This window comes from Solanum verrucosum, unplaced genomic scaffold (assembly GCF_900185275.1).
Source record: "Solanum verrucosum unplaced genomic scaffold, falcon-dt-bn FXZP01000196.1, whole genome shotgun sequence".
NCBI classification, from domain to species: Eukaryota; Viridiplantae; Streptophyta; class Magnoliopsida; order Solanales; family Solanaceae; genus Solanum; species Solanum verrucosum.
Window position 1 is genome coordinate 1,140,738 of NW_026020420.1, and position 13,158 is coordinate 1,153,895.

The window sequence follows — 13,158 nt, forward strand, 5'->3', positions numbered from 1 at the left end:
TATTAAAAATTATATTTTTTCTGTTATTGTTTATATGATTTGGTTCATATTTTAAGTATATATCATATAAATTGTGATGACGAGGATAGTATTTTTATGCATATGAGAGAGTAAAGAAGGAAAAGCTTTTACCTAAAATGTATCCATACAAGAAAAGAGAAAATAATTAATGAAAATGAATCTTTAGATTAATTGTGAAATATTAATCAAATTGAGGAATGTTTTTTAATTTTAATTTCACATAAGCTTCGTGTTGGGAAAAGTGAAAGTTATAAACTATGTGAATGTTGTGTTTACAGTTTGAGTAAAATGCCACTTGTTTTGAGATTAATATCAAGAATGCCACTGCCGGTGCCGCCGGCTGCCATCAGAGATAATACCGGCGAGACAACTCCAAATCACTAAAAATTAAAAACTAATACACGAAGATTAGCATTAATTAATTAATTAATTAAAAAATAATAAATCACAGAATGCTTACACGTGTATATGTTGGGTGCGGCTCTGGCTTTACTTAATTTGGCATTATACAATACCTTATAGTATATAATAGTAATATTTTTTTATTGAGGGAATTCGAATATATCTTTCGCAATCCATGAATAACCCTTTGGACTAGGCAATGAACTTGTGAAAGAAAGAAATAATATTTAGCTATTTGATATAATAATTATGTTATTATAATCAATTTTAAAGTTTATTTTTTTCCAATATTTGCATCACAATTTGATTATGTAGATTTGTGTTGGAAAATTAAATAAATATGTTCCTTATTATAGTGATATATTCTCAAATTTCAAACTCAAAATTATTAGTAATTTAAAAAATATACTTATCATTCCACTACATAAAGCTTGAAACTCCTAATATAATCAAAATTATAAAATTACAAACATTTTGAAAAAGTAGAGTGAATCTTAAGGTGCTATATGTCCGTACAAATTGAAAAAGATTGACCTTTCACTTTTCAACTACACTTCAAACAATATATTATTTCACAAAAGGAACAAATTGAACACTTTTTTTTTTTTTCATTCGATGTCTAAATCTCACACTAGAGTTCCAATTAAATTCAAATCAAGCATTGTAGAGCCCATTCGAGGGTAATGCTTCTAACAAGATTTTCTTCATACTCAGAGCTCAAACTCGAAATCTCTGGTTAAGGATGAAGCAATTCCATTACTACACCACAATCCATATTGGTAAAACAATTCTTATTTAACGTACTAAATCTCAATCAAAGAATATTTTATTCTCCTTTTTTCATGCTTTGATTATTACACTAATTTATTGTATTGTTTTATTGTTATTATTGCTTTCATTTTCATTTTTGTTGTTGAAGAGTCCACACCAGATGAAAAAAAAATATGGACATGGACAATCCTCTCATCAAAATTTATTTTTTTTAATTTTCCAAACTGCTTTAAGATCTTTTACTTGAATCCAGAAGTTATCAAAAATAACATCTCTAACTCTACAAAATAAGAGTAAAATATGTATTAACTATCCTCTCCAGACGTCACTTATCGATAAATCTAATCATCAAAAATCATTTCAATATATATAAATATAAAAAATAAGTTTGATTGTATTGTCATAAATATTCTCCTTGTATGATCTGTTCCAGGGTCACAAACTTTAAATGCCACATAATTATTTTTTTTAGTGGACTGAATGTTTGGTGCAAATTGTATAGGTTTTTATTTTGGCATATTTGTCGGTGCCAAAACTATACTACTAATATATGTGAAAAAATAATACTTCGACTTTTGCTAAATCACAGAAATTATTGAAGAAATAGCAAGATTTTTCTTTTGTTTCTTTTCGCTAGCCGAAATATAAAGAAACAATTAATATATTCCAAATAAATATATTTCATAAAATCGCATCTCAATTCATCTTATTTTATCATATTCGAAATGTGATATGATTTTGAAGAATTAATCATATATATACGGTTTCAATGAGATTTATTTTTAAAAGTAATTTTCTTAATTATAATATGATATATCTGAACAAAAGCTATTGAATTTATGCTTGCTCGATAGATTCAACTCTGACTCTTGAACCTACCATTCATGTAAAATCAATAATACAAGACTGTCTCTATTGCTTATAAATTGTAATTATCAATTAATCATAATTAAGTGATATGGTACAAACATTATGTCAAATCAAATTTCTTATAAATGTATCATTATGGCTAATTAAACCCCCTCCTTATGAATCTATTATTGTGTCAAATTAAATCCCTTTCTTACCTTATAATAATAAAGTGCCTAGCTAGCATATCATCTATAACAATATAGGATTGTGATTGTCATGACATTATTAGTAGCCTAATAAAACAATTTTTGTTAATAAAAACTTACACGTAATTAAAATTCTGAAATAGCACTCAATATCAATTAAAACCATATGATCAGAAAATTTTCATATTAGGAAAAAAAATTGATATTGAAAATACCCCACCATTATTTAATTGATAAAAATGACAAAAGAAGGATCTAAGGACAAGTCTTTCTTTAATACACCTAATTTTCCTCCATCAACTAATTAACAAAAATTAATTGGATTTCTAGAAATACAATAAAAGAAAATGACTCAAGAGAAATTCAGATCTATCATATTTTATCCAAAAATAATAATAACAACAATTTATTGCGTTTTCTCTCAATTAGAATCCGATAAAGATAAGATATGCACAAATGTTATATCTATCTTTATAAAAATAGAGAAATTGTTATCCTCCTCTTAAATATAGAGTCGCTTCTGTTAAGAAAGACTTTACCTTAACATGAGACTCTTCAATGCGTACATAAATTTAATTGATCGAGATTTCAATATAAATATTGAACACGAGATGAAAATTAAAAAATTGTAAATAAAGAAACATACGCATGCATGTCGTTTTAGAGGTTTCAACCTAGGCATGAACTAAACCACTTATACCATGTGTGTAATGGGAAGAGCACTCACAATAATATTATATTGAGGTAATGGATTAGATAACTATGGGAATGACACCTGCTTTTCAACTTTTATTTATTTATTTATTTATTTATCTGTCCGTGATGTATGATTAAATTTTAATTCGCGTTGAAAAGTCTCAAAAGATAAAGTGTATTCTAGCAAAGATGAGTCTATATTCAAGAAGTTGCTTCGAGAGACAAGCATGAAGCACTACATCTAGATAAGTGACATTTAATTAAATTGATTCACCGAATCTTTCATGTATGAAAATGAAAGAAATGTCTGTTAGTTGAATTCGAAATCTTTGATTAAAACTTATTGATTTTAATAGAGTCCATGTCTTTCGATTCAGTAGAGTGAGAAATGTTTATTAAAAAATATATCAAGCCTATTCTTCTAAAAAAAATATCTAAATGTCTTTTTCATATTTCTTAAACTTCGGGTTCAACTAAATTGCGTCACACAAATTGAGATTGATAGTATATATAAGTATATATGCAAGAGAGGTTTAGTCAACAAGTGTCGCTTTGGCCGAGTGGTTAAGGCGTGTGCCTGCTAAGTACATGGGGTTTCCCCGCGAGAGTTCGAATCTCTCAGGCGACGATATTTTTTTTGCATTTTTCGACTCAATTAAGTCGATGCTTTCTCAATTAGTTTTATGAAATAAGCTTTCTCGATTAGTTTTATGAAATATTTATACTTTGTAGAAGATTTTCGACTCAATTAAGTCAATGCTTTCTCAATTAATTTTATAAAATATTTATACTTTGTAGAAGAAAAAAGAAGGGGATTCTAATAGTCTATTTTTCTCCTTTCTTTTTTGCCTTTTTCGACTCAATTGAAGCTATCTCGATTAATTTTATGAGATATTTATACTTCCTAGAAGAAAAAAGAAAAGAAAAGAGGAATGCCCAGAATGCTTGGTACCCTTTTTCTGTGTACTGGTTTATTCTTGTCCCACTTCTGCTTTCCTAGCCCTCGTAAGGCCTCTCTCATCCCTTGCTTATGCTGAATCGAGATTTAATTGATTTTCATTGATCCGCGGGTGCAAATCGATAGCTGTAAAACTAGCTCTGGCTTAATGACGGGAGATTCGAATCGTCTATTTTTATCCTTCTTTTTCCTTTTAACTAGTAATTTGTAGGTACAATTTTTATATTACAAATTTACAAGTCAAACAGAAAGTCCCTTTCTAAAGCCAACAGACAATTCTTGTTTACTACAATTTGTATTTTGTAACTTTGTAAAACCCCAAGTTGAAAAAAAATTTCCACTCAGTTTATGACCCTATGCTATGGTTCTTGTCAAAGTTGCACACTAATCTGCCATTTCAATGCTAATATTAATCCAATGAAGAAAACCCATCGGCTAAAAAACGATTCAAATCACAATATTACTGTTCAGAAATTTGCCACCAAAACCAAAGCTTCATCATCCAAAAGATTAAAAAACAAGCACAAATCAAAAGAATATTCAAAACCCATCTCAGAATCTGAAGAAAACCTCCCAATACCTCAAATTAACACTACCCTTATAGCTTTCTTGGATAAAAATCCAATCTTGAGTCGAAATTTTTACCAAATTGATGCTCTTGATCTTGCCCCACGTTTGCTTGGCAAGTTTCTTAGGAGGGATGATGTTGTTCTTCAGATAACTGAGGTTTTTAATGTTGTTGGTGTTCTTGATTTAATGTGTGTTTGTGCTTCTTCATTGTTCTGAGGTTTTAATGTTGTTGGTGTTGTTGATTTAATGTGTTTGTGCTGCTTCATTGTTCTGAGGTTTTGATGTTATTGGTGTAATGTGTTTGTGCTGCTTCATTGTTCTGAGGTTTTGATGTTATTGGTGTTCTTGATTTAATGTGTTTGTGCTGCTTTATTGTTCTGAGGTATTAGTGTTATTGGTGGTCTTGGTTTAATGTGTTTGTGCTGCTTTATTGTTCTGAGGTTTTGAGGTTATTGGTGTTCTTGATTAAATGTGTTTGTGCTGCTTTATTGTTTTGAGGTTTTGATGTTATTGGTGTTCTTGATTTAATGTGTTTATGCTGCTTCATTGTTTTGAATAATGGGGTTGTTGTTCTTGTTATGAATTGTTTGATAGGTGGAAGCTTATAGGCCAAATGATTCAGCTTGTCATGGTCGATTTGGGAAAACAGCTAGGACTGCTCCTGTTGTAAGATTCTAAAAGCTGATATTTTTGTGTCATTTGCTTTACATTAGTGGTGAATGCTGGGAAGAAGTGTGTTAAGTTTTTAGTTGCAGGGATAAGTAATAAAAATGTGCTACCTTTGTAAAAGATTAAGCTTTTAGATGAGCAGTTCACTCAAGTTCGACTTTTTTCCTTCTTTCTTTATTTTCTAATCTGAAATTTAGGCAAGATAATTGACGGGGCATGTTGTATTGGATGAGTAAGGTAGGTTGTAGTCGCTTATACGAAGAAAGTTGATTGTTATTTGGTGTGATGTAATGATATCAATCTGATAGATTAGGTTGTGTGAAGAAAACATTTACGATCTTATGTAGTTGTTTAGCTCTACATCTGAAGTACAAAATTGATCCTAAGTTGGACATAATCTTTGGTGAGCATAGTCGGTGGCTTTCTGGTGTATTACCTTTTTGGAACCATATGAAACATTTCAAGGTGCTCTTTGTAACTGAACATTTGTTCATTTCTTAGTAGATTATGCTATGACATCGATTAGCATGGGTGTATCGGGGCGTGTCTTCTAGATTTTCTAATGATTTGTGATCTATAGTTTGGTCCTGGTGGTCATGCATATGTCTACCTCTGCTACGGTCTCCACATGATGCTTAATGTTGTAGCAGACAAGGAAGAAGCTGGAGCTGCTGTATTGATTCGTTCCTGCGCTCCCATCTACGGTAAATTGAATTACAAACTCTCCTACCTTTCAAATTTCCTAATTTACTTTCCGTTGCAGTTTAATATGTTCTATTTGATCTTTTTAGTCCCACTTCAAGTCGATGCACACACTTTCCGAAGTACCCCACTTTCTCGTAGTGATCTTTTCACTCTTTGAAGCAACATTTCCATTTTGACCAATTTACATTTGTGGCATTAGTGTGCACCTCAGAAAACAATTAGATGGTAGTATAGGGTAGTTAAATGCATCCATCGAAAAGTTACTGCAGCAGCTATATATCTTGTCGGGTTCTTCTAAATTTACTAATATTTGTCCGTTTTAATTGATATCATCAACCAATATCAAGATAGTTAGAGGTCTGGCCAGGGAAGAATTACACCAATATAACTATTTTAATATCCCGAGTACACCTTGGTACTTCTAAAATGATCACTTGTAAATAATTTAGAATTATGATTCATGCGTTGGAGTTCCCATTATTGCGTGATAAATGAACCTTATTGAACAGAAAAACCAAAAAAAACAAATGCTTGCATGCTAAATGGCAAACAAGTTATATAGAACACATTAGCATTGACACACACTACCCTACTTACGATGATCTTTTTTCCCCTTCTCAGGAAATAGATGATGATCTTTCCTCTCAAGTCCTGCATTGTTGGACTAGTATATTATCTCTAACAAACAAAGCTCGAATGCTATTTTAAAGCTCTCTTTCAATAATTATAAAGTAAACTCTGCAGGTCTGGGTACTATTCAGCAGCGTCGGGGTTTAAAAACTGAGAAACCTGTTCTTCTTGCAGGTCCTGGAAAGGTACGTCATGACCTTTGTTGGGTAGAGGACTAAGTTGCTTGTTTAACTTCATTGTATTGATCAAACCTTTCTTAAAGATAACCAAAAGTTTCTTTGCTTTACTTGATTTAGATCCCATGTGAAAAGAATTTAGCTTTGTCTTAGAGAATTTAGCTAGAACCGTATTAAATTTCAGCACATGTAAAGACACTGGTGATTTCATCCCATCCATCGAAACCTTGGTGGTTAACGGGTTCTTGTTTTGGTCTAAGGTAACAGATACGTTCTGGAACTAATTGAGATGCGCACAAACTGGTCTTTCTATCATGAACATTTGTGGTTTCCGAGCTAGAACTTTTTTAAGTATGAATAACCTTCCACATTGTTCTGATTTTCTGTTGGTTGAAATAACTGTCCATCATATCACCTCAAAATAGTTACGATGATCAGTTGAATATGTTTCATTTCCCTAAAGAGATGAGATGCATTAATCGCGACTTTTTTATTTAAGATAATTGTAACAAGTTATCGCAACGTTGCTTTTACATGATAGTGTTACTTTGTGTCTCTGTGTAGGTTGGTCAAGCATTAGGACTATCAACAGAATGGTCTAGCCACGCTCTATTCACAGTCGGTAAGCATTCTGTTGTTCCATCTTACAACTTTTAGCAACTATTATATGAATCTCCCGCGTTCTCTTATGCATATGACAGGCGGTTTAGAACTCTTAGATGGGCCAGAACCAGAACATATACTTGTTGGTCCAAGAGTTGGTATAGAGTATGCTTTGCCAGAACATGTTAATGCATTGTGGAGATTTGCAATCGCCGGTTCTTCATGGATCAGTGCCCCAAAAAAGACTCTCAGACCTCTTTAGCTCACCAATTGGCGCCATGAATCCGTCCCCTCCCCCCACCAGGAGGGGGGAGGGGGGGAGTGAGAAATAATCAAGTTGTTGTCCATAAGTGTACCAGGATTTTACTCCCCTCCTTTCAATTTACCCCCTTTTTGTGTATATTTGGGTTGATTTACCATATAACTCAATCATGTTCTTGGTTATGTGGCTTATAAATATGCCTCGTTCTGTTGGATTATCTTTACTAATTACAACAATAACAACATACTCCGTGTAACCCTATAAGTGGGGTCTGAGGAGGGTGGTGTGTACACTCATCTTTACTCGCAAGATATTTATTCATCTTTCATTTTATTTAATGTTTGTATGCAAATTATGTAAAAATTCACAAACAACCACCTTTTAGTCCATGGCTCCATGCAATTGCAAAGTAGTTGTGGTTATGGAGTTTTAATTTTTAACCACAGAATTTAGTGAGTGGTACCAAATCTTTTTACGGATTGCTTCTTTCGCCTTTTTCATTGTCAAAGTGCCTATGATACTAGTTCATATTTGGTTACTCGTGGTTGTCCCCCTTTTTTGGTTGAGGCTTGACATTTAATTCCACTTGCCTCTACTTTTCATGTCAAGCGTACAAAATCTAGGATACTAAGATTTACTTCTAAAGATATGCCATGATTATTTTTTGAAAACATGATTGAAAAGTGGCGACCAATAGACGTTATTTCAGCTTTATCAATTAGTTCTCGTATTTATGGAGTCATATACATGCAAACTGGTCTGAACACCACCGTTACGAAAGGAGGTATGCTGCTCTCAGAATATTTAGGTTGTTAGGATAGGATTTTGGTTGTTTGTGAGTTTTCTGCAAAACCTATTTTGAATTCACATGAAAAAAATTAGTTGGTTGCAAAAAGCCAAGAAAGATGCTTTTGATGACAAAATAAAACTGAAAACATTGTTTTTATTGTTGTCCTTTTCATTGATTTCATTTAAAAGTACTGAAAATATTAAATTAAGGAAAAACATAAAAGGGTGGTCCTGATGATTGCTGGTTGGGCTATCAATTCATTAAATTGTCTGTGTGAATATACTGTCTTTCGTGTATTGGAGTCTCAACTAAATTCAGGTTGCACACTGCAGACTTCATTTAGAGGTGACACTCCCAGCAAGATTTTCTTCATTTTCAGGGCTCGAACTCGAAATCTCTGATAAAGGGTGGAACAGTCTCATCACTGCACAATAACTCATGTTGGTAATATACTATGTCTTTATATGACAATTTCATTTCTATTATAGTTTGGGAAAATTGAAACGTAGCAGCATTTTGGTTTCAAAATATAGCGGAATACATTGTATTTGTATGCATATTAATAGTAAAATACACTGTCTTCGTGCACATAATAAGTATATCTGCGTGTATATAATATTCTTGTAGTAGAATGGAACGTATTGGGGTGTGTAACAACAATGAAATATATTATGTCCGTGCACATAATAAGTGTATTCACGTGTATATAATATCTTTTTAACACATACATATTATAAAACCTCAACTATCGCCATAATATATATGTGATTTTTAAAAAATTATAACAGATAATAAAAAGACTGAATTATTTTTTTATACATATATATGATATATTATAACATCTTAAAGGCTCTTTACATAATTTCTGACTTCCCTATTGCTTACGATATAATATTAATTTAACCTTGTGAGCGTTGGTTCAAGTCTTTGTCTTCTTAAAATATTTTTTGCCAAATGGATGTATTAAACATATACAGATGAATGCATCTAAATTTTTGTGTTTGGTCGTTTGTTATTTATTTGAGATAATAACAAATATGTTGAAAAGTAAAACTTTATGTTTTTATTTTTATTTTCTAATTTAATTTCCATTGGATTGTTGTTAAAAGAATCTATTTGGTTTAAATTAGTTCAAAGTTGTACCTACCTCATCTACCCAAATAGGAAAAATACAAGAGGGAATATAAATAATTGCAGACCAAGTCCCCACACAATAATTAATGGTATTTTTTTTCTTTTTTCTGATTTTGTCTTTTTCATGGGTAAGGAAATAAAAAGATTTATATAGGCGATATTTATTATTTACTTATAGAGAAATCAGAATTTTCAATGTGAATGTCAAAATATAAAAATGTAAATATGAATATCATGTCAAGAGGATTCAAACATATCGTATATATACATAAAAAAAACTTGTTTAACCTTAAATGAATTTATGTAGAGTAACATGATCAGTAAAGATTTTATATAGTTGATTAGTGATGGAGTTATAATTTTCATTTCCCCCTTGTGTTATTAGTCAAGTTGGCACTTTTTGTAGGTGTTATTTAGACTTTTCGAGATTTATATGTCAGGAAAAAATATAACGAACTTCTAATATTTTTTATTTTATTTTATCTTTTCTATAATATTAATTTGAGATGAATTTATATGGAGTACTAACATAATCAGTAAGGATTCATGTAACTCATCAGTAGCAAAGAGAGTCAAAATAAAAAGAAATAACCCCATGAAGAAGTCTAAATGATTCAACGTCTATATATCTAAACTTTGTTTTAGAACATTGGTATAGCCGATTCTGGTTTGCTCGTGAGTTGGGACTGACGCGTAGTTGTTACTATTATTATATAAAAATAGTCTTTTTCCAACGATATACTCGGTCAAAATGAGCATCTGGACTTCCACAAGTATATATGGTTTTTCTTAGCGTAATATTAACGTTGTTTCCTCTTTTTGATTTTCTAGTCTTTCAAGTGTTTTCTACAAAGACCATAGACTTATAAGAGTTTAATCTTTGGTTATTTAACTCTAAGTGTTAAATTTAAGTAATATCATCTAAGTTTTTTTTTTACAAAATATGGCTCCTGGTGGTGGTGTTAGTAGTTGCAAAGAACTTGTAGAATCATGGCAAAAAATTTCAAGATTTGATACAACAAAGACACATGATGAGCTTGAGAAAAGTATTACATGTATTGGTGAAAAGTTTCAAAAGTGTTCAATCCATGAGTTGCTTGAGTGTCCAATTTGTAAAAGGTCCATGTATCCTCCATTTTACCAGGTAAATACAACTCTTATTTATTTTTATGATTGTGGTGTTTAGACCAGCTTTCATGCAACACCTCGTCTAATTTCATGGGATACTTGTCACCTCCTATCAGCAATAGGTACCAAATAACTCTGTCCACCAAGGATAGGACAGATGAGAAGAATCTTATTGTTGTTGTTAGTTTACATATGATGTAACTGGTTAACTATGTTGCTTGTACATTTCGAAAATATTGTCTTTTAAAGGATCAGACATAGGTGTGACAACATTTTTTTTTATAATTTGGAAAGTCTGAACAACATAACTGACATAAATTATTTATATATAGTGTTATTTTCTTAATGGTGGTGGTGGTGTTCGGGCTGGGCCGTCTCTCTGTTGTGTTGGCCCGTAGTTTAGGTACCTTTGGAAGGTAGGGACAACATATACACTACCCTTTACTCCATAGGACCTTCTCATCAGTTGTAGGATTTTGTGATCCGAAATTAAAAGGCCTCATCACTAAAAGCCCAGCTCGCGAGGCGCCCCTCTCACTTTCAGGTTCCAAAACCTCATCTCGCTGTGACATGCTATGTTTTCCATCTCTATTCCTAAATAAAGGTTGAGTGTCTCATGTCAGTTTGTGGATCACGTTATTGTGTACACCTCGACTATTCCACCAAATACTAACCACTAGCACATAAATCGAGTAACCAATACTTTGGTAGATAGAAAAATTTCATTCTTTTCATCTCATATTCATTATATACACAATCTTTGTAGTGTCCAAATGGTCATACACTATGCACAAACTGCAAAATTGAAGCACAAAATTGCTGTCCAACTTGCCAAGTTGAACTTGGAAACATAAGGTGTTTAGCCTTAGAGAAAGTAGCAGAGTCACTGGAATTGCCCTGCAGACATCAAAATCTTGGCTGTCACAAAATATTACCTTACCATCGAAAGCTCAAACACGAAAGACATTGCAAATTTAGGCCTTACCACTGTCCTTACGCGGGATCAGAATGCTCGATAAAAGGGGACATTCCAACACTCATGTTGCATCTCAAGGAGGATCACAAAGTTGATATGCATACAGGATGCACGTTCAATCATCGATATGTTAAATCAAATGCACAACAAGTTGACAATGCAATATGGATGCTAACAGTAAGTTCAAACAGAGTATTTTCTTTTGTTTTACCAAATTTTCTGTCCTCCATGTTCCTCGAATTGATCTCTTAGTTGTTGCCTAAATAAGGAAGTATTCGAAAATGAACTTTTTTGAGTCCATTTTTTGTTGGATAGACGGATTCACATCTCTTATGTTATGGTTCCTTGATTGCACACTCAAATGCAGGTTTTCGACTGTTTTGGAAGGCAATTCGTCTTACATTTTGAGGCGTTTTCACTAGGTATGACACCGGTATACATAGCATTTCTACGATTCATGGGAGAGGACAACGAGGCCAAAATGTTCAACTATAGTCTAGAAGTTGGTGGTTTTGGCCGTAAGTTAACATGGCAAGGTGTTCCTAGGAGTATAAGAGACAGTCATAGAAAAATCCGCGATTGTCAAGATGGACTTATTATTCCGAGAACCTTAGCATTTTTCTTCTCAGGTGGGAATGGAGAAGAGCTTACCTTGAAGGTCATAGGTCGTATATGGAAGGAGCATTCGACTAGTTAGGCAATTGTATAGTGTCGACTCTTCAGAAGAGAGCGGCTGTGTTTGGTATGGGGGAAAGCGTTTTTCCCCGTACCAAACACAAACCAAAACATGTAAGTTGGAAGTCATAGTACTCCAATTTGAATGATGTAAAAGATACTAGTACTAATTTGAATGAAATAAAGTTTTGATTTATTCATTTGAAAAAATATGTCATTCTAACCTTTCATTTCTTGTCTAAAAAGTTGAATTTTTCAGCCAAGTTCTCTTTATAAAAGAAATGGTCAATAAGCAATGACGGTATCTGGGAAACAAGCAAAATTAGTACATCATTGAATATACAATTCAAAAAATTCTTTCATATCTGATTCTTTCTGTGTTTTTTTTTCAAACAAAAAGTTAAAATACGAAAAAAATAAATCAGAATGAAAAGCGTCCATTGTCTAATGGATAGGATAGAGGTCTTCTAAACCTTTGGTATAGGTTCAAATCCTATTGGACACAATTTATTTCCATATATATATTTTTTTTTAGATTTCGATAACAAGAAAGACTGTTTGAATAGTTGAATCCAAGATGCTTAAGTCCTTTTTTTATTAAGATTAAGATTTAAGACAAAAGTGATAAATATTTCTTTATGCTTGTTCCTCATCGGCTTTTCTCAATCCCGAAAAAGGGTCAATTTAGTCCTTTCCCCTTCCCCACCCCGATAACTCAGCAAAAACTATGAACCTCGATTGTAACTAGGTAGATCTCACTATAACAATAACCCTTTCTATTCTAACAACATTTTTTACTAAAACGGTCTCTTTTTTTTGAAATTGGTTTTTCATGTTATATTATATTGTATGTACTTTCCACGGACTCTACCTATGAGATTATACCGATAAAAGAAAGTGCATGATAATAATTGAAAATATAGGGACGTGCAAA

General features: G+C 32.3%; 2 protein-coding genes and 1 non-coding gene across 3 annotated transcripts; all 3 read left to right on the forward strand.

The window, feature by feature from the left end:
* The first annotated feature begins 3,494 nt into the window (after positions 1-3,494).
* On the forward strand, positions 3,495-3,576 carry TRNAS-GCU (transfer RNA serine (anticodon GCU)). Its single transcript has one exon. It is a non-coding gene; the product is annotated as a tRNA-Ser (tRNA).
* Positions 3,577-4,246: 670 nt separating this feature from the next.
* LOC125806988 (DNA-3-methyladenine glycosylase) lies at positions 4,247-7,578 on the forward strand. Its single transcript, XM_049486740.1, has 6 exons — positions 4,247-4,632; positions 5,071-5,142; positions 5,726-5,849; positions 6,595-6,665; positions 7,221-7,278; positions 7,358-7,578. Exons 1-6 carry the CDS (start codon positions 4,255-4,257, stop codon positions 7,519-7,521), a joined length of 867 nt encoding a protein of 288 aa, XP_049342697.1. The 5' UTR covers positions 4,247-4,254; the 3' UTR covers positions 7,522-7,578.
* Positions 7,579-10,281: 2,703 nt separating this feature from the next.
* Positions 10,282-12,246, forward strand: LOC125806916 (E3 ubiquitin-protein ligase SINAT2-like). Its single transcript, XM_049486671.1, has 3 exons — positions 10,282-10,589; positions 11,340-11,726; positions 11,917-12,246. The coding sequence occupies exons 1-3, from the start codon at positions 10,389-10,391 to the stop codon at positions 12,244-12,246; spliced, it is 918 nt and encodes a 305-aa protein (XP_049342628.1). The 5' UTR covers positions 10,282-10,388.
* The last annotated feature ends 912 nt before the right edge of the window (positions 12,247-13,158 follow it).